The sequence below is a fragment of the Aedes aegypti genome, chromosome 1, assembly GCF_002204515.2.
Source record: "Aedes aegypti strain LVP_AGWG chromosome 1, AaegL5.0 Primary Assembly, whole genome shotgun sequence".
Lineage (NCBI taxonomy): Eukaryota > Metazoa > Arthropoda > Insecta > Diptera > Culicidae > Aedes > Aedes aegypti.
In genome coordinates this window covers 28144969-28167148 of record NC_035107.1, presented here as the reverse complement: position 1 = coordinate 28167148, position 22180 = coordinate 28144969, and the positions used below count along the sequence as shown (strand labels likewise).

Genomic DNA, 22180 nt, shown 5'->3' with positions numbered 1-22180 from the left:
TGAAATGCAGCTCTCTGTACAAAATTTCTTCTTCTTTCTCTCAGTGTTGATAGACTCACATTCAAATCTCAATCAATACGCTCCCCGTGAGAGCAAACTCACGCTTGAAATTTTGATGCAAAACCACTCAATCAACTCAAACCGTAAAAAATGATTCAGTCACCAAACCCGTTAAAAACTCGTGAAACCCGAATGTTGTAGTTTACGTTAGAAAGGATTACTTTAATTCTACCAGGTTACCCGAGCAGGTGGAAAAAGCTGACCAAGATCATTTTTGTTGTTTTAAAATAATTACTGACGATCATAATCAGCTATTAGTTTGTTGGATCAAAAATTAATATGGCAAAGTATTAAACACTATCTCATTAAGATATTATATGATCAATGCAATATCTGACAAGTTTATTGATTGACTAATAAATCAATATCAAAATATGATCTGACAGATGGCGAAAATGAGAATAATCAAAAAGCCTGCAACCAGAATCGAACCCTCGACCTTTGGATCTATACACAAGCATGCTAACCATCCGGCTATGCCTATCAGTTGGAAGAGCAAGGAAACAGAGCAACATTTTCTTCTTTTTTCTGAGACTACTTTTTGCTACTAGAGGTTGTCCTGACGAAACACTGTTCAGTCCCGTAATTTTATGTTTTGTTCCATGTCAAAGAACTTATTTTGATCTTGTTTACATATTTTCAGATGTTGAGCTATAGCGCTGAGAACGATAAAATAATCTTTTCAATATCAAATTGTGATATGCGATCATAATTTGTTCGTTTTGAGATATGATTTTGATTTTTCCGTCTGCCCGGGTAACAAGAAATTATTGCCGTGTGCGAGTAAACAGTGGAAATAAGAGACAATGAGTCAAACAGGTGAGCCAACTCATCCACGATTTTTTGACTGCTGAGTTGCGTGAACACACATCACAACTGAATGAAAAATCTCAAGCGTGAGTTGTGAGAAATTGAGTTTTTCACAATACTGTTTTCTCTCAAGGATTTTTTTTACTTTTCTTGAACGAAACAGCATACTATGCTTTAAGAGGAACTAGTTAAAATAGGAGCTCCATGGAGAAAAATCTGAAGGATTTAAATTAGGCATCCTTATAGAAATTTTCGCAGAAGTTCATAGAAATATAAATGGCAGAATCATAGAAAACCTAACTGGAGTCAATCTAGAGAGATTTTCGAGGAAATACTTAATATATTAGAAGAAGAAACTCAATGAATGTTGCAAGGACTCATTATAAAACTATTGAAATAATTATTTTCTTTTTTATTTAAAGAACTACTAAATTACAATTAGAATTGCTGAAAGAATTCAATGTGAATGAACGAAATTTTACGAGGCATTTTCAGTGGAACATTCGGATCTTTTATCAGAAGGATTCTTAAGCAAATTGTTTGGATAATCCCTGAAAAAAGCTTCAAAAACCTGAAACTGAAAGGTTTTTTGCAAAGATTTTTGGAACATCCCAGTAAGCAATCCCTCCCGTTGTTGCAGAAATAAATTCAGAAGTTCCTAGACGAATTTATGGCCTCTTTTCAGGATTTTTTTTATTGAATTCTTGCTAGGGTAATTGTTGAAAAAAACTTGTTTGAATACCCAGATCAATGATTTGATGTAATATCACATTCTGCTTCTCAACTTAGTGTTCTTATGAGCAGTGTTGGTAGACTCGCACTAAAATCTCAATCATTCAGTTCTCTTGCGAGATCATTTGAGATCTGTTTCGAAAACTCACGTAGAGATTTTGATGCGAAATCATTTGCTCATGCTCATGCCATCAATAGTGATTCAACCATGAAACCATTAAATTTGTCAAAACCCAATGTTATTATTCACTTTAGAATCATTGTTATATTCCTAGCAGGAAAACAAAAAAATTAAGTGCTTTGTGTAAAAAAAACTGTCGAAATATAATTCAATGTGCAGAATGAATAAAATGTAGTTGAGCTGAGTGTTCTACATTCTTGTGAGGTGTGAGATGTGAGGTTTGATATTGCGAAAGGTATTTTGACATTTCCTTAGGAATTCTATAATTTCGAAAAAAAAAACTGAGATTTCGGTAAGATTAACGTAAGAATATGGAATTTTCGTTTGAATTATAGCATTGCGATGATTAATGTCGGTGGGAATTGAATAATGACAACCAGGATCCTATGATTTCTTTTGGAATTATGAAATCCCTGTTCGAATTTTGAGATTTTTAAAGACATTCTTGATTCATTATGATAATTATGCAATTCTCGCCACTATTCTGGGATTCTTGTGGAAATATTAGAAATCTGGTAAAAAACACTGGTACTCAGATGGGAACCTATGAGATTCCGGACAATTCTCTTTAAGAATTTTGTGGGTATCTTTGAGAGGGAACATCTTTGAGATTCCTTTGATTTTAAGTTCTGTTGGGATTTCAGGGGAAATCTTTAACTCTCGTGTAAACCTTTTGAATGTCTGTCGATAAATATCTACTTGATTCCGAAGGGAATTTTTGTAATATCGTTACGAATCATTATAATTTTGATGGGAGCCCTGGTGTTTCAGGGAGATCTTCATTGTATTTTAACGATTATCACCGAATCCACTACGATTTCCTTAAAAATACCATTGGATTTCAGAATTTGCACCAGATCGAATTGATTACAAGTTTTTCACAAATCGACTGGAGTACAAGATTTTAATAAGACGTTTAGCTTGAACTGGACTCAAGAATTTTCAATGGAATTAAAAAAAAAAAATATTCCTAGAAATTTTCAGAGATTTCAGAGTTTAAAAAAATCCTTCCTCAATCCAACCTCTATATTGATTACACAGCTTGACAAAAATGACATTTTTGCGTGTCTCAAGGATCAAATTATGTGTCTCTAGTCGATTTGGGATCACTAAATCTGATACCGTTCTCAGAAATGTCCCAGCACGTCACAATTTTTAGCTGCAGGTTGCCAAATCATCGTGTTGCAAATAGCTACGTAAATAAGACAGATTCCGGTTCTTTGAACGACCTGTATTTGGTGTCAACTTGGCTCAACGACGACAATCAAAAATCTGCGACGAATCTGTTGTATAAATTTTTTTGTTAAATTTTGGAATTAAATTTTCTGGGTGGGTTCCAAGTCTGGTAAAATCCCCCTTGAGATCTTTCAATGCTTTACTAGGAATCCGTGGTGAAATTTGGCAATGATTGGGCCACAAATATATTGGAAATATTCAATGGGTATCTTCAGGAACGTCCTAAATAACATCTAACTGAGAATCACATTAAATCGAATAAATTTTCGCATTTGGTTCGCGGCCCCAAAGGGGCCACCGGTTTGGAAATCCTGCGATAGAGCATGTTTTTGATACTACTTCGGCAAATTTTCCCGCCATAATAACGTGATATAGCCGTTTTTATATTTAAACTTCAATTTTAAAATAAATCGAAATCTCAAGTTTGACACTTTTGATCATATTTGATGTTCTTTTACTCGACAAAAATGCAACAGGGGTTTTACTTTTTAACACTGGGGACATGTTGGAAGGTACACGGAAAACAAAATTTAAACCAAAAGGTGTGGCATTCCCGTAAGGCGGGTTGATAAGCTACAAAATATAGTTACAAAAAACGACTTTGAACCTTATAAGTAGAAGCAATAATTTGAAACGCTAGAGTACAGATGTATAATCAAAATCAGTATCATTCAACTAGCTTTGGGGCCGAACCTGGGTAAGGGGCGCGCTTTTGAGAGTTTAATGGTGACAAACTGTTTTCTCCAAAAGGTATAAATAGCGCTATTGTATAAAAATCGACTACCTCATTATTTCTCAATACCACAAAAGATCAAGGAAAGCTGGTCGCAGTGGTTCCTCACAAACAGAAACCGATAAGGGGTGTGACAAACTCGCAAAGACCGGAAAATCATTTTTTGGACTTAAACCAACGAAACGCATTTAAAAATTTAGTAAACCTTTGTTTCTGGCCTAAACTTAAGCGCTTGGTACTTGGAACATGGCTTCAGGACCCTATTGCTGAAAGAATTAAAGGTGAATGCAATGAGAAGGATGATTCCTTCGGCAAAGTTGTTCAGCATATCAAGAGATTTCTCGTTATGAAAAATCTGATTGGGAATTTATCCGCTAGGTGGCGCTAGTAACAAATTTTCTGAATAGTCTGTATCTCAAGAACCTGAAAAACTTGAAGGTAGGTGTCCTTGGCAAAGTTCTTCAGCAGACGAAGAGTTCTCTAGTCTTGAGAAATTGGATTAGGTATCTATCCGCTAGGTAGCGCTAGTAACGAGCTCTCTTCAATTGTCAGTAACTCAAGAACCTGATATCCTGATGGTTAGTGAACTTGGTACATATAACTTCAACTAGAATTTGTATCTTTTACCAAATACGCGTATGTATCTGTCCTATAGATACAAAAAAAGTATCGGCTGCAGCTCGCCCTGTGGTTGAAAGTGTATCATTCATTTTTTCGATATTCTCATACAAATTTCAATCTCGTTAGCCTTCTTAGACTTGATTGTTTTATCTCAAATTTTCACAATAGCTCCTGGGCATTCATATGAATAAATTTAGGGGTGTAGTTTATATTTTTGGCCCTTTGATGGTTATGGACCACCCTATTACCCAGTTTCCTAGGATATCTGAACTTCAACTCTCTCCATCTTATGAGATGCCGATTTTACCTTAAAAAAAACCTTTATTTCTTCAAATCTTCGTTAAGAACCCTCTCTAAATGATCCTATCTCGCACTTTCAGGAGGATGGCGATAACAAAGTTCTGAAGCTGCGCTTCGACGTCAGTCAGTATGCCCCAGAGGAAATTGTCGTCAAGACTGTGGACAACAAGCTGCTGGTAAGTTGTTGTCGATTCCCGATACCTATCAACTCATCTAACCAACCGATTCGGTTCCACCGTAGGTCCACGCCAAGCACGAGGAAAAGTCCGACACCAAGTCCGTCTACAGGGAGTACAATCGGGAGTTCCTGCTCCCGAAGGGCTGCAACCCGGAGCTGATCAAGTCCTCCTTGAGCAAGGACGGAGTACTAACGGTGGACGCTCCACTACCACAGCAGGCTCTGACCGCCGGCGAAACCATGATTCCAATTGGCCATCACTAAACCCCTAAATAGAGTTTCATCCATAAATCTTTATCAATGTGTGTACTCGGGAAAGCTGCGCGTGGTTTATAACTCACACACATCGCTTTCATCAAGCCATAATTACCAGCCGATACCCAATTATTAGAGACATCACCAGTGAGAGAGGGCGAGAAGAGATACATAATTCACTAAAAAAAAGTAGACGTGCTTTTTCAACGATATTTGTTTCGATATTAGATCTTTTACGAGAGCAATGGCTGCAATGGCCACCAATTTAGAAAACTAAGCAAGCATCGGATCCAATTAAGAAGGAAAATTTTGAACTGGAACATCGCCAACGCTACGGCTAGTTGTTAGGCCCTTATAATTCAATTCATCTATCTATTTTTATAACAAAAAACGGAAGATATTTCAAACTTGTGATAACCCTCTGAATTAAAACCAACGGTCATCGCACACACCTAATTAATTAATATTCTTTCCGATTGTTAACCACACGCATCACCATCGAAAAACCATCGAATCAACTCAGTAGGCGGTGCACTCTAACCGTGCCCCACAGCCTACTTACTTACTTACGAACCAGTATAACACAAAATGAACCGAGGCCTTTATGAGTTTCTGGGATTAATTACCTTTTTCTACTGAACTCACTTGAGATTTTGTAACGGGAATATTTTTTACTCGAAAAACATCAGAAAAATGTCACTGCAATTTAGAGGCAGCTACAATGACACAGTTTGGAACAACGTCAAAGCAAATATTGGGCAAAGGGCTTTCGAAGAACAATGTTAGTAAAAGAAAGACGCTACTTAGAAGCAAGAACAACACGAGTCGACTATCACTTAATATTACGGCAACTACCTACTACAACAGCAACAACAGCAGCATGCAACAACCGTTTGTGTATTTGTGCTTTATTTATTTTATATAACGTAAATTCGGAGAACGGTTTAAGGAATTAAATCAGGACTTGACTAGGATAGGAGCCGGTTTTTCTCTCTTATTTTGTTTTGGAAAGAAATCTTCCCTGTAAAACGTGTTCGCTAACCTATGGTTTGAAACCTTAATCGATGGATGCAAATTCGGGTTTTGATTATTTGTCAAGTTGGATGACTTACTCAAATTTGTTCATATTGTTCAAACATGTTTTTGATTAAAAGCTACTTTTTTTGGATTCGACTCATCAACAAGGTTAAACCTCCTTCAACGGAGCCCAGGTGAAATCCGCCTGGTAGGTGTAGTAGCACAACCAGTAGAGCACGTTGAAAAAGGTGAAGGACGCTGGGAAGAGCACCCTGGCGGCTTGATCGATCAGCGATACGCTGTTGACGTGACGGCTGGCGCCTCCTGGAGAGGAAAGGAGAACATTTTAATCATTGTTTTTGTTATTACACTTATGTTTATGGTTTGAAACAAATATCATTGAATATCATCTCCTCGATGTTACCGTTGATAACTTTTTCTGTTTTCCCCTAAGCGTCAAAAATTACTTGCTCATTAGCGCCTCTTGGTGGCAGAAAATCGAATGACAGCGCTCAACTTACTAAACATCTACTGTTTTCATTGTAATAGAAATAATGTTGTACTTTCTAAATAGTCCCAGGATCCCGAGGTAATCGGCAAATCAAAAAATGGCTTGCTCACTAGTGCCAGGCGGAATTCCGTATCTAAGGGAACAAATTATCTAAAAAATAATTATTGAAGACATTCCTTGAACAGGGGTTGAATTCTGAGCAAATTGAGAGTATCTCTTACTTATCGCTCTCTGTACCAAACTTGATGTTGCCGATCACGAGAGTCTGTTTATCGTGTACTGCTACAGCCTTGATTACATCGGAGGATAACAGTGCAAGATAAAATCCATCTAAACATGCTCCAAGTATGGGGGCCCTTATGCTGTAGGATGATCGGGGATTGCTTATAATGTCAATACAATAAAACACCTAATCCCAATGATAAATAAGCGAGAGAAATGGGTTTTATCATCGTTCTCTCTCTCTTGGGGACTCTCCTTCACTGCCGCTGTTTATCAAGCTTGCTAAAACTTGCGATAGGGTAGAAGTACCAATTAGGGCTATAGTACCAATTATGGCAATAGTGGGAACAAAAACAGATTTTTCTTATTGTTTCACTAGACTATAATGGCTTATATTCACAGGAATGATTAAACTATTTGTTTTTGATGGTAACTAAACCTTGAAAAGAACATTCGTGCAATAAGCTTCGAAAAATGACCATTTGAAAATTTTTCCTCACATATATGTCACCTTCTTAGCAGTTGGCTAAGGGACCTCCGTTACGAAATGCATGTTTTCATCCGGATAAACTGTTTCAACCGATGAATGTATGTTACCTAGTGAGAACAAATGAATAAATTTAGCTGGTATGCAATCAATTCTACTGTTTTAAGTTGGAAATCGTGTCGATAACTGGTACAAAGAGTGTATGAGAGCCCAATTATGGCAATACTCTGGAGGCGGTTTGTTTACATTTTTTGATCAGTAAAATAAAAGAAGTAAAGCTATTTTACTGGTGACTTCCGCGACGGGACGGTTCGGTAAGGCATTATCTTCATGTTTTGTATTCAATTACTAAGATTTTTCAATCACACGTTCGAAAACATTCGCGAGCGGAAGATGCTAATTTCATGATAGAGAGGGGTTTTCAACGACACTCGATTTTTGAATTTTCCCTCTTTTTTCGTTGAAAATTGGCACTGGAAAGGTAATGTGAAATCATTAATGCTGTTTTGTATAATAATTTGCATTCACACTACATTTTGACTTCTTTTTCGAAAATTAATTTTCTCCCATGAATCCATTGCAAAAAATTGATTTAACATATATTTAACCCAAAATTTTTGGAAAATTTTATGAGCGATATCTTCATTACATATAAGCGTTGCATTATCATTCGCTCTTCATGGCGTTTGAGTTCATTTCGTGCAAATATTCGATAGTCCATAATTGGTACACTTTTATGTCGAATGCTAGGAACGCTATTGCCATAATTGGTACAAAGACAACGCTTTTTAAAATCCATTTTTAGACGCTTAAAGTCAATTTAGTACTAAAACTGTTTAAATCAACAGATTCGCAAGGCTTTAAACTAGTAATTGACACCAACAAGTCATGCTTGCGTTTTAGAAACGCGGTTACAACTTGATTTTTATTACTACTGTTGACATATTGCATCCATAATTGGTACACCTACCCTACATTGCTGATCATGGACGATGCGATGGTTTTCTTCGCTTGCTTTGATTCTGCTTCGAAATCAATTTAGAACGAATCAATCCCTGGAGGAGTAACTAGCGGAATCCCTGAGCGAGTTTGTTTAGAAATCTTTGAGTAAACCTTTGTGAGTGTAGTGCTCTGCGATATTATAGATTGCTACATTGAATTGTTACGCTGGACAATGCTATTCGGGACTACAAAGCTGCTGCTGTTTTCCTCGGTTTTCTGTGAGAAAAACAAGGAGAGATATATTTTTTGCTTTTTTTTCACGCATACGATGACAGTTCCTTACGAGGTTTTCCATAAGTGCGAGTGCTTTGTAAATCTCTTTTTGTTTCGTAGTCGCGAATATGAACCTTGTCACGAAAGGGTACAAACCTTGACACAGGTTGAAATTAACAACTATTGAGTGTTATATAGTTAGAGTGTATTGAGTGACAGACAGACGATAGCTGCCGAGTTTAGGGTTGTCGCAAATTTATCGATTATTTCGATTAATCGATTAATCAACTCACCAATCGATTAATTTTTCATCGATAACTGGCTCACTTAATAATCGAGATAATCGATTAATTGACTTCGATTATTTGACGATTTTTCCAAAATAAAATGACCAATTCAAACTACGATGATGTTTTCCTGTAAAACACTGTGTTGTGTAAAGCTAAGTATGCTATTTCACTCAAAAAATTTCTACAGAGTCCCATTTGAAATGACATTTCTTCTCAACTGCGTACTGCGATCAGAGAAATGTAATTTCCTGGTCATTTCTGGGAAGAAATTCTTTTCGCATCGAGATAGGCGACTCCTTTTCTTGTCAGTAGCAAACCAGCAAATCAGTTTTCCAAGATCATCGGTGCGAGAATTGTTTTCGATAAACACAGTCCTATATTCCTATACTACCGTGAATCGCTAGGCAGTCCCATCTGCTTTTTTGTCCAATTTTAGTTTATACAAGTTTTCAACATATATTCCTAAAGGGTGTCCACGATGAAGTTGCCACACACAAAATGGATTCGCAAAATTCGAGTTTTCATCCGATTGCCATCAAATTTTCAAGTATTGAAAAATAACTATTAAACTTCATTTTACTATTTTACTCGTATTTTATTTATAGTCCATACGCAAATGACCTTTCAGCTACACTAACGAGACTGCATAATTTGTTCGGTAAAATTTGTAAAAAAAAATACCAAGTCGAATTGTCCTATAATGAAATGTGACCTCATTACAGTCCCACTACATAGTTTTGTAACGTGTTATACAAAAAATAACGGTATTTTGATCATCCTAATATTTCTCTCAAAAGGTATCAGAATGATAAGCAAAATGTGAAAGTTTCATTGATATCCAAACATGTGTCAATCTCCTGAACTTTTTTAGTATTCGTTTGAATGGGACTCACTTGCAATTCAAAGCAGTATATTGTCAAGCAATTAAATGGCCATGGGTCATTATGTCATTGCATACGCCACAAATTTTTACTACCGTTTCCATGTTTTACACGTTACAGAGAGAAGAGAAAAATCTTCTTCTTCTTTCTGGCATTACGTCCCCACTGGGACAGAGCCTGCTTCTCAGCTTAGTGTTCTTATGAGCACTTCCACAGTTATTAACTGAGAGCTTACTGTGCCAATGACCATTTTTGCATGCGTATATCGTGTGGCAGGTACGAAGATACTCTATGCCCTGGGAAATCGAGAAAATTTCCAACCCGAAAAGATCCTCGACCGGTGGGATTCGAACCCATGATCCTCAGCTTGGTCTTGCTGAATAGCTGCGCGTTTACCGCTACGGCTATCTGGGCCCCTTAAAAAGAAAGAAAAATATTCTGCTCAATTTCCTTTATTCACTTTTGGAATGATTCCACATTCAGCGTTTTCTTGATCTTCCTAAAGTATCTCTTGAGATTTTCCCACATTTTTATACGAATGTTTACAATTAATTTATCAAAAAATCTCTTTTATTTTTCTTTGTACATCGGAGTGATTTTTAGACATTGGCACTAAAAAAAGAGTTAGTTCTGATATTTCTTTACTTAAGAAAACTAACTTTGGAAAGCGATCATATCCATGCTGCAATAATCTTTCAGTGACCTCGGTGAGCGGCGCTACAATGCTTTTAAACGCTCTCAAAAATAAACTTTTGAATCTAATATAATTTTATTTAACACTCTAATGAAAAGGTATGAAACCCTAGAATAGAGTTCTGAACAGTTTTTGTAAATTTTGATCATGCTGTACACAAGGAAGTGGTATACACCTATGGTCAGAATTCCGTAAGCGTGTATGGCTCACTTTTTTATTCTGATTCACAAGAGCATTAAGTCATGGACGATCGATTTTAGTCATGTGATATCGGTTCTGGTAGATCTTTGTGTGGACAATTCCTGGACATCATCTTGTACCATCATTCGTCAGCTCAAAATCTATTATTTTTATCCACACTCAGAAAGACGTCATACCATAGCAAATATTAAATAGGTTATATCCGAATTCATCATTTTATGACAAAACACGAAGATAGAACGAAATTTATATTATTTTTATACAAAAGTAAAAAAAACGTAAAACCTGCGATCAATAACCGTCAAACCGCCAATCAATTGCTCCAGAAATATCGTATGAAAATTTCCAGAGTGATTCTCCCGTTAATTTATCCAGGAATTCATAGATAAATAAACTTGTAGAGATTTTTCCACAGATATATCCAAAAATTGCTCCAGGAATCACAATTGCAAAGAGATCTCTAGGAATATTTATAGCTGTGTAATTCATGTAGATGTCTCTAGGAATTCAACATGAAGCTCAAATATGAGATTCCTTTATTTTTTTTCAGGAATTGCTTCATAAATTTCTTTATGGATTCCTTTCCAAATTATTTCGTGATTCGTCCAGGCATTTCTTCCAAGGATTCTTGGAATTTATTCAAGAAGTTGGTAGAGATTGTCTCGAAATTCATTCCAAGAATCCTTCAGGCATTATTTTCAAGGCTATTCCTCCTGGCATTTAAAAAAATAAATAAAAAAAACTGTCGAAATAATCTCTAGCGTTTCCCAAAAACATTCCAAAATATTTCTCTATCACTTGCATCTAGGATTCCTATGCAAGACACTACAAGAAAACCCTTATGAGACCGTACACAACGTCCTCTATGTTCAACTGCAGTATTTGCCCTTAGAGTTCTTACAGAAAATGATCCAAGAATTTTACCAGGAGTCGTCCACAGATTCCTCCTGATTTTTCTAGGAATTGTTCAAGGGATTCCCCCAAAAAATCCTATTAGGATTTCAGCTAGAATTCCTTCAGATATTCCTCCAGACGTTACTAAGTGATTTCTTCAGCGATTTCAACCAGGGCATTTAATAAAAACTTTTCCTCGGATTTCTTGGAGAAATTCTTGGAGTATTTCCTGAAAGAAATGGGCAGTGCGTCAAGAAAGCCCGAGCAGTCGTCAGTTGTTTTCCCTCTCGGGTCGCGCGCCTATTTTCTCCGAGTGCTTTTATATAGCCGGGCAAACTAGTGAAGCTGAAAGTGGATTGTTGCTGCTCAAGGATAAAAGATCAATTGGTGAGCTCGTTTCATGCTACTATATCTAATCTATAAAATATGTATGACTGCACCTTTAATCATTACAACGGTGAGACGTAAATATGATTTTTCAACAAACTATGAATGGTTCGTCAGTGTCGACATAAACTCGGATTCATAAATTATTTATGTCTAATTTTTTTTTCAAAACACCTTCTTTTTACCTTTATTTTCGTAATTAAAAAAGTAACTTTGAATAGTTCGACACTACAAGTGTAGACTTAGGGGCCCACATAGCCGTAGCGGTAAACGCGCAGCTATTCAGCATAACCATACTGAGGGTCGTGGGTTCGAATCCCGCTGGTCGAGGATCTTTTCGGGTTGGAAATTTTCTCGATTCCCAGGGCATAGAGTATCTTCGTACCTGCCACACGATATACGCATGCAAAAATGGTCAATCGGCAAAGAAAGCTCTCAGTTAATAACTGTGGAAGTGCTCATAAGAACACTAATCTGAGAAGCAGGCTTTGTCCCAGTGAGGACGTAACGCCAGAAAGTAGTAGAAGTGTAGACTTGCGAAAGGTTCACTATATTCAACAAACTTTGAAAGGTTCGTCACTTTAAGTGTCAGCATAATATTTCTCTACATAGATTAGATATTGTTCATATCAAATGAAAATATTATATTTACAAATAAGCATGTTTATATCTCACAAATAATTATTTATCATGGTCTGATCGCTTATCAAAGTGAATTCTGTGACCCAACGATCCTCCCCATTAACAAACATCCCTCCCAGTAATCTTTGTGGAGATGCAGAGGCAAACACGGTCTCCAAATAGCAAAGGTTACACACTAACATTCCTTCCCCGAATCCCACCTGACTGCAAGGACGTGGCCGGCGCCGTTATTGACCATGTATAAATAGAGGCACTGAATCATGCACACTGAAGAAGATTATGGCCAATCCCAGCCGAACTTCTAGTTGACTCTTTGTGCATTTTCACTGACTTCGGTCATTACCGGAATAGCAACCATTGATATGTGTAGTCAGTCTAAGCTAAGCTAAGCTAAGCTGATGACTCTCCACGGTATTAACTCGAAATTGTCAAAAATGTCGAAAGTGACAAATATGCAGTTCTGGGCAGTATACCAGTCCTAGTCAAGAGTTAGAAAACTCTGAAGTAACCTATACAGAGCTTACCTGAGAAAACTGAATATCGGTATTAAGATATTAGATATTAAAATTTCTTGAAAAACGAATTAAAAGTTCATTCGAAAATCGTGTAGAAACTCATTTCAAAATATCCTTAGAACTTTGTAACAATTCCGTAAACATTTTTAGTGGTTCTGATAAATACGAATTGTTTTACAAATTCTTTAAGTTATTCCCTACAATTTACCATGAATAAAATTATCACAAATTTCAATGGAAGTTCGATCTAATTATTCTCCAGGAGTAAGGGAAGCAAAACAGAAATTTTCTACAAAACTCGTTCATGTATGTTCTGCATAAATGGGTCAGTTCTATGTTTTTTTTACATTTCTATAATGGAAATCATGAACAATGGGAAAGGAAAGGATAAGCTTCAGAATTATAAATGTAGGCCATTGGTTCAACGAAATAATAATATACTAAATAGTATACTAATAACATACTTAAATTCATCTTGATTTAAAAAAATAACTTGACGAAACAATTTACCAAGCCATGAACCTCAGCTTCATGCTTCGAAAATTGGATAAATTCTAATAAATTAAAAAAAAAATTATCGTGCATGTCCATCCGAATTCACAAGAATTTATCTATTAGGAGCTATTTTTAAAACTGTTTTTCAATTAAATTTCGGGCAAGTTGAAACGGCTGGGGTTACATGAAATGTAAAATTTCGTAATAATTTAAAATTTTACTACAGAAACATTGTGCTAACAAATGAAACCAACTTTAAGGAATGAAAACCTGCTAACACTTATTGTCATCATGTTTAAAACTTAGTATTTCATTTTGCCCTACCCGTTTTAGCCTACTCCGGTGTACCTTATAGCAGTAAGAACTCATATTTACTGAAAAAATGTGAATTAATTCGATTAATCGAAAAATATTAGTCGATTAATCGTTATCGATAATCGATATTCTTGGACTGTAATCGATTACCAACTAATCGATTAATTGAGATTTTGCGACAACCCTAGCCGAGTTCCGGTACTTCTGCCACGGAGACGGAATTCAACTCAATTTTGGGTTGTTTCAACGCAATTCCGCAGTTGAGCCCAATAACTCAATTTTGGCTAAATTTCCAAGGTCCCCACTAGGTAGTTTGGCTTTAATTCCATTAGAAAAATATACTCAATTTTGGGTTGATTTAACGCAAAATTGAGTTTTTTCGATCCAAACATAAGAAAAGTTGCATTTACCCAAATTTGGCTTATTGGGCCAAAGTACCCCCATTGGGTAGATGCAGCTCTCTCTATTTTTGACAACATTCGTGTGGGAGAAAGAGAAAACCGAGAGATTTTGGGTTGAAACTATAATCGATATACTTAATTTTGGGTAAAGTAAACTCAAAAATTAGGTAAAAATATTTCTCCGTGGAATAGTTTGTGGTGTGTAAGAGAACCGGAAAGGTGGAATACCACAGTGGCGACGATGATGGGATCGGTGCCCGGATCGGCGTCCCAAATTGGTAAGAAGGTAAATTAATTGGTTGAAATTGTTGATAAATTTTGTCTGGCGTGGAGGGAGCGCAAACATTTCCAGTGCACCTAGCATGGAGTGGAGGTGCTGTGGTTATTTTAATATATTTAATTTTAATGGCCTTGTTGTTAACAAAGTTGATAGAAAAGTGAAAGAGTGAGAGAAAGATGTTTTGTGCAGAGCCTTATACGCCTTGTTGTTCACAGGTGAAACACTAAAAGAGATAGGATGTTTTTTGTACAGAGCCCCATAGTGGTTATCACGCTCAATGGTATGGGTGCCCTAGCACATCTCCGGTTGCGATACTTAGAGGAAAACAATATGAACTCTGTTTCGAAAACACTCAGAATCTAGGTGAAAACTTTTCACATTGGGTAATATTTCAAAATGCATTTTGATGATTCTGGAAAGTGCAAGTTGCAAGTTTTTCAGAAAAAAAAAATACAAACTGTATATAACAAACATATGAGAGTGTTCGTGGGTTCAATTGGATCGTTGAGGTTGATATCAATGGTATTATGTTTTATGCAACAGGCGCATAGTGAGATGTGTGTCTTGATATGATGGCTTTGTGGGAGGCGTGAAATGAAGAATAGAAGGGATAGAACTTTCGAAAAAGTATGAGAGCCACAAAAATTCTACTGCCAGTGATACCGATTGTTTGCGTTTTATTCATGATATAGAAATATATAGTAGAAAAATAAAATAAGAGGTGAGGTGAAAAGTCAGCGGATCTCTTTTCACTGGACGTGGAGAAACCAAGTAGCTGGTGCATTGCACAGCATTGCTCTTCGAGAGTGTACAAAAGAAAAGAGGCTGGTGCATTGCACAGCGTTGCTCTCCGAGAGCGTACAAAAGAAAAAAGGCTGGAGAGCGTACAAAACGAAAAAAAAAAGGCTGGTGCATTGCACAGCATTTCGCTTTGAGAGCGTAGGAAGAAAACAGAAGTTGATGCTCTGCACTGTGTTGCTCTTTGAGAGCGCACGAAAAAATATAGTTATAACAGATGGAGAAAAAAAAAATACGAATGTTGTAAACAATATTGTTATGGATGATGTATCCCACAGTGGCAATGTGCATCTGAAGATAATCATACGATTGCATTATGCAACGAGCATAATTTGGCAACTCAACGTGTTGGGATGACACTGCTATTGAACTATTTGTTGTCTGAATTGGTGGTGACCTTATAAAAACAATATGTAGACGGGACTGAGAAAAAAATAATTCAAGAATGAAGTCAGTTCTCTAGAAAAAAAAAATATGAAATGTTTTATTCGAAACACATGTGCAAACTCAAAGTGACATTAAAGTAAAATACCGTTGATAATGTATGTGTTACATTCATAGAAATATATTGCTGGTTAAAATGAAAGATTCAAATTACAGATTACAAATTCGTTCAAAAACATTTTTTCACTTAAGTGAATAGATACGATTGCCACTTAACGATTACTATTCATTGATGGAAAGAAGAAACATGCAAATCCGAGAAATGTCAACATGTTGAAAACAAATAGGAAAGTGTCTCAACAATTTTTATAGCAATGTCTAGTGAAATTGCCGAAAAATTGTTTGATGGTTATCCTCACAAAATATCTGAAAAACTTTAGAAGAATTATTGTATGCAATTGAACACATTTCACGTTTGAAAAACTGGCTGACATATTCGAAACCTCGTAGTAATTCTTATGAAACATTAACAGTGATAACCCCGGGTGTTATATTCTACAAATATCGTCTTCAAATTTCCAGAGAAAGATTGTAACTTGCCCTTCCGAACCACTGTGTTGGCACGCCACTCAGCTCACGTGAGATATTGAATGGGCTCTAAATCTCTGAAGCCAACATAGGAGTTTGAGTTAACCCTCTAATACCCAATCCCGCCTTCAGGCGGGATACACTTTGGAATTTTGTAAATTTTTCGTAACTGGGAAATCAAAATTATATTATTTTTGGTTTAAACCCTGACTCATAATACGCATATAAGAAAAGTTTTTTATGACTTTTGAAACTTTTTTGTATTTTTGAAAATTGTTTGAAAAATTGTATTCTTATATAACCTACAAATGCCTGGGGTTCATTTAACGTGTAATATAAAAAAATCGTACCTTTTGTATTTTTCTACGATCAACCTATCACAGAAGAAGAGCTTTGTGGTATTAAAATAATTTCAAATCTGTTTTTCCGTTAATTACACGGAAAATAAAAATAAATCAAGAAAAAATTAAAAATTTAATATTTTCAAAAGTACTGTAAAAACTTGAATTTTTCTTTCTGCCAAAAATCAGTAATTTGAAGAGGCTTCAAGAAAAAATGAGAACGGGTAGGGATGTTCAAAAATAAAAATTATAAAAATCAAAAACCAAAATTCATAAGTTTGCGAATAAAAATAGATCATTGCCCAAAACGTGTTTAGAACAATTTTAGATAACTAAAAATGATATTTAGATCGAAAATAAAAATTAGGGTATTAGAGGGTTAAACTACGATCATGTTGAAGTCACTACACAATCACAACACAATATCACAAAACAAATCTTCGACGAATCAGTTGTAGCCAATTAACAGTTGATCTCACCGTAAGCCTCTCAATCTCCACTGGGTGTATTACCATGCTTGAAGTATATAGGCCATAGCCATATCGCCGAGGGATACACCGCGAGATACTGCCCGAGTAACACACATGTTATAATTGAGGCAGAATAACTCTTATATGACCAGATTTGGTCATATACGAGTTATTTTGCCTCAATTAGGGTTTATTCAAAAAATTTATAACGCCAAAAATGGCCATTTTCAACACCCTTATAACATGTGTGCTACTAGGGTGGGTTGCAAAATGGTGACTCAACAACCAGGAAAGAGCGTCCAACATAGCTCTGGTCCTCACAAGCCCCTACCTCACGCTTCCACAGGTCTACGATGGCAAAGACCGGCAGCTAAGGGTTGCGTACTTGGCTGGTAGTGCAACCTGGGCACTGTTGTCCTTCTGACATTAGTTAGAGTGAGGGGGTGTAATGTGGGAGCTTAGGATTCTTACCTTTTCCAAGCGAAACTCGTACACAGCCGTATGGAATACCACCTTTAGTACTTCCTTCGGGAGGTGGCCGAGCGTCTGGTCCATCTGACCAGGGGCTCAATGGTCTACCTAGGATGTGGCGGGGGTTCATCAGTGGGCTTTGGTGAGTCTCTACAAAAAAACACAGATCTGCAAGTAGCCCTGAACAAGCGACCTGGTACCGCTTTCAAAGTACCTTAGCTCTCTGGATTGCCAACCGGCACATCAGGATGGTTGCCAGTAAAATCCAGATCATGGTATACTGGTCACAGCGTAGAACAACGAACAGGACACGGATTACGGATGGAATACGTACTCTACCGAACACCGCTAGCGCATGACGGCTCGCCACTGTGCATGTCCGAAAGAACTTGAAACTGTTGAGAACCAGAGCTACAGGTCCAAAGCCCTGATAAAGGTGGATGGCTGTGATGGCTATGACCGTGGTCATCATGTAAAGAACAAACGGACATTGCTGTATTGTGTCAGCACCGAGGAGGCAGCCCCTCTAGCACGATGTAGGTAGCGCAACCCTGGTTAGGTGGCCTATCGAAGACTCTTCACCAACCAAGAAAGGCAAAAGTAGAGCAAACGGATTGATTTTACGGCAACAGACCCGGCAACGAATAAAGGACAACGATTGGAAAGTTGGATCTTTGAACGTGAGAACTTTGAATGAACCCGCGCGTGTTGGGCTCCTGTCTCGTGAACTGTGAAATGTTGGCGTGAACGTGGCAGCTATCCAGGAAATACGCTGGCCGAGAACCGGAGAACGCGAATTCCGAGTGGTGGACCCCATCGCCAACACTTCATTCAAGTACCACATCTACTACAGCGGTGGCGACAGAGCAGAACGTGGAGTTGGCTTCATAGTGATTGGGAAGCAGATGAAGCGAATTATTCGGTGGAAACCGGTAAGCGACCGAATCTGTGTTTTGAGAATGAAGGGCAAGTTCTTCAACTACAGCCTGATCAGCATATATGCGCCAACGAACGATAAGCCCGATGACATGAAGGATGAGTTCTATGAGAGCCTGGATAAGGCCTACGGAGAGTGCCCAAAACAAGACGTCAAGATAGTCATCGGCGACGCAAATGCGCAGATCGGGAAAGAAGATTTCTTCCGACCCGTCATTGGAACGGAAAACCTTCATTCCGTTACCAATGATAATGGCCTGCGGCTAGTAACCTTCGCTGCTGCTAGAGGGATGGCAATCAGTAGTACCTACTTCGCACGAAAGAATATCCGCAAACACACCTGGCGACACCCGAGTGGCGATGCCTGCTCCCAAATAGACCACGTGCTGGTTGATGGGCGACATTTCTCAGATGTCATGGATGTCAGGACCTTCCGAGGCCCTAATATCGACTCGGATCATTATCTCGTTGTAGCTAAAATTCGGACGCGGTAATCCAGCGTCACGAATTCCACAACAAACAGAACACTGCGCTTCAATATACAACGCTTGTCGACTGATGGGGTAGCTGCGCAATACCGTCAGCAACTAGATGAGCAGTTGGGAAGAATCAACGTTGCTGAAGACGTCGACAGCCTGTGGGACCCTATCCACGAAACTGTGACAACAACGGCGCGGGAAGTGATCGGCACTGGTCAACGACGAAGACGAAACGACTGGTTCGATGAAGAGTGCCAGAGAGTGACAGACATGAAGAATATCGTCAGAAGCCGTATGCTTGTGGCCGGTACCCGACAGAACAGAAAGCGGTACAGGGCAGCGAGAGCCGACGAAAAGCGAATCCACCGCAGAAAGAAAAGGCAGCACGAAGAAAGTGTGGTAGCTGACGCTCAAGAAAGCATGAACCGGAATGATATGCGGAGATTCTATGCAACGGTCAATGGTGCGCGGCACAATACCGTACCAGTGCCCGCCATGTGCAATGATCGAGAAGGGAATTTGCTGACCGATAAAACGGCGGTGGCTGCCAGGTGGAAGGAGCACTTTCAGCAATTGTTGAACGGTGGAAATGGAAATGTAGCGAGGAACAGGATGAACATAGATGACGACGATCAAGCTGTGGACTCACCGACCATAGGAGAGGTTAAAAAGGCTATCAGCGAGCTGAAGAACTGTAAGGCTGCTGGGAAGGACGAGATCCCGGTCGAGCTGGTGGGAAGGACGGAAGCGAGCAGCTTTACAAAACGATCCACCGAGTACTTTTGAAGGTATGGGAGGACGAAGAATTGCCCGCCGGCTGGTTGGATGACCTCATCCGCCCTATCTACAAAAAAGGGCACAGACTGGAGTGTGCCAATTACAGAGGAATTACCCTGCTGAATTCGGCGTACAAAATTCTGTCGCGCATCCTGTTTAACAGACTGTGACCGCTCGAGGAGTCCTTCGTCGGCGAATACCAAGCTGGTTTTCGTGAGGGCCGTTCGACAACGGACCAGATGTTTAGCTTGTGAATGATCCTAGACAAAATCCGGGAGTATAACTTGCAGACTCACCATCTGTTTATTGATTTCAAGGCGGCGTACGACTCAGTGAAAAGAAATGAGCTTTGGCAGATAATGTCTGAAAATGGTTTTCCGGCGAAACTAATTATGCTGATACGTGCTATGCTGGTGTTCGGATCGCAGACGAGGTGTCAACCTCGTTCGTGACGTTAGACGGATTGAAGCAGGGAGACGCACTTTCGAATTTACTGCTCAACATTGCACTGGAAGGTGCTATTAGGAGATCTGGCGTGCAGAGAAATGGCACTATTATCACAAGGTCGCACATGCTCCTTGGCTTTGCGGACGATATAGACCTAATTGGAATTGATCGCAGATCAGTGGAAGAGGCCTTCGTGCCTCTTAAGGGGGATACAGCGAGGATAGGCCTGACTATTAATTCTACTAAAACGAAGTACATGGTTGCAGGCAGAGATAGAGTCAGGCACGGTGGTGTAGGTGCTGAGGTAGTATTTGATGGGGATGTGTTTGAAGTTGTTGAAGAATTTGTTTATCTTGGAACACTTGTGACATGTGACAACGACGTTTCCCGCGAAGTGAAAAGAAGACTACGTAACCAGCTTAGGTCCCGCAGCTTGCAAACGGAAACAAAATTCGCCCTGTATAAAACATTGATTCTTCCGGTGGCTCTCTACGGGCACGAAGCGTGGACGTTGAAAGAGTCAGACCGGAAAGCACTCGGTGTTTTTGAGCGTAAAGTGCTGCGGACAATACTCGGTGGGAAACTCGAAAATGGTGTGTGGCGCAGACGCATGATTCACGAGTTGTATCAAGTGTACAATGATGTGAATATTATCAATTGTGTAAAATACGCAGACTTCAGTGGGCTGGTCACTTAGTGCAAATGTCGGAAGAAAGAATTGCGTAAATAATATTCAGCAGGGAACCAGGCAGAGGTCGGCGGCTTCGGGGAAGACCACGAATACGCTGGCTGTACGCAGTGGAAGAGGACCTGGCGACCCTAAACGTTCGGGGCAATTGGAGAAGTTTCGCCCAAGACCGACGAAGATGGAGCTCTACAATACGCCCGGCAATGGCGTGACGCTACGCTGTAGCCATCAAGGTATCAAGGTAGGTACGTACTCTACTGTTTCCTGAGTAAGGATGGGTGTCACCAACTTGAAACGGCGAATAGGACTATGAGGAGACTGTCTCCGTCCTGATAAAACCTTGGCAGGCCTTCGTGTACGTTCGAAACTCGTCACCAACGTGAGAGGTTCAAGGGTGATGCTATTGTCATTGAGGCAAGTGACAAGACAACCTAAGCGGCGATTCTTTGGAGAGTGAGGGAGGAGCTGAAGGAGCTGGGTGAAATGTTGGTGAGGAAAAGGCACACTCAGAAAGGTGATATGCTCTTTGAGCTCAAAAAAGATCCGTTGATCAAGAGTTCGGCCTGTCGGGAGCTCGTCGCTGTTGTCTCAATGCAACCTGGAAGAAGCACCGCAGTCCGTCCGGCTGAGGAGAGCGTACGGGGGTTTGCCGTTGCTATTTGCCGTCCGATTACCAGTCGCAGCAGTCAAAAAATCGTCGAAGCTGGTAAGGTCAAGGTAGGATAGTCGGTTTGCGCGCTGAAACTGATCGCTCGGGAGACAAATTCGTTGGAGAGATGCTTCAGATGCATGGATTTCGGCCACCGGGCAATAAACTGCAAAAGCCCGGACAGGTCCGGACACTGCAGGAAATGTGGTGAAAAAGGTCACGTTGGCAGGGACTGCCTGAAGACACCAAGGTGCATGCTGTGTAAGGTGGAGGAAGGTAACGCCCATACGACGGATGGCTTCAAATGCGCCAAATATCAGAAGGCGAAGGCAGGGCAGTAATGATAATGAAGATAACGCAGGTGAACCTCAATCATTGCGACACCGCACAACAACTGTTGTGGCAGTCGACAACAGAAACAAAGTACGACATTGCGATCATTGCAGTACCGTATCAAATGCATCCCGATAACGGCAATTGAGTAGCAGACAGAGCAGAGACGACGGCGATCGAAGTAATGGGCTAATTCCGTATGCAAGAAGTAGTCGAACGCTCATACGAGGGTTTCGTGATCGTCAAAATTAACGGAATCTTCGTGT

At 39.1% G+C, this 22180-nt stretch overlaps 2 protein-coding genes across 6 annotated transcripts in view; one reads left to right on the top strand and one right to left on the bottom strand.

Annotated features, from left to right (window-relative positions):
- Positions 1 to 5897, top strand: part of LOC5568331 (heat shock protein beta-1) — a 62347-nt gene extending 56450 nt beyond the window's left edge. For 3 of the 4 annotated variants that reach the window (XM_021839249.1, XM_001657933.2, XM_021839251.1), the window contains 2 exons: positions 4754 to 4849; positions 4915 to 5824. In XM_021839249.1, the coding sequence (XP_021694941.1) occupies positions 4754 to 4849; positions 4915 to 5115 (297 nt within the window). In that variant the 3' untranslated portion in view covers positions 5116 to 5824. Of the gene's footprint in view, positions 1 to 4753; positions 4850 to 4914 lie in introns of all 4 variants that reach the window. The other variant, XM_001657932.2, reaches the window with a different exon arrangement.
- The window catches only part of LOC5566204 (gamma-aminobutyric acid receptor subunit alpha-6), a 130649-nt gene continuing 113980 nt past the window's right edge, over positions 5512 to 22180 (bottom strand). For both annotated transcript variants that reach the window (XM_021839247.1, XM_021839248.1), the window contains exon 8: positions 5512 to 6447. In XM_021839247.1, coding sequence (XP_021694939.1) covers positions 6293 to 6447 — 155 coding nt within the window. In that variant the 3' untranslated portion in view covers positions 5512 to 6292. The remainder of the gene's footprint in view (positions 6448 to 22180) is intronic.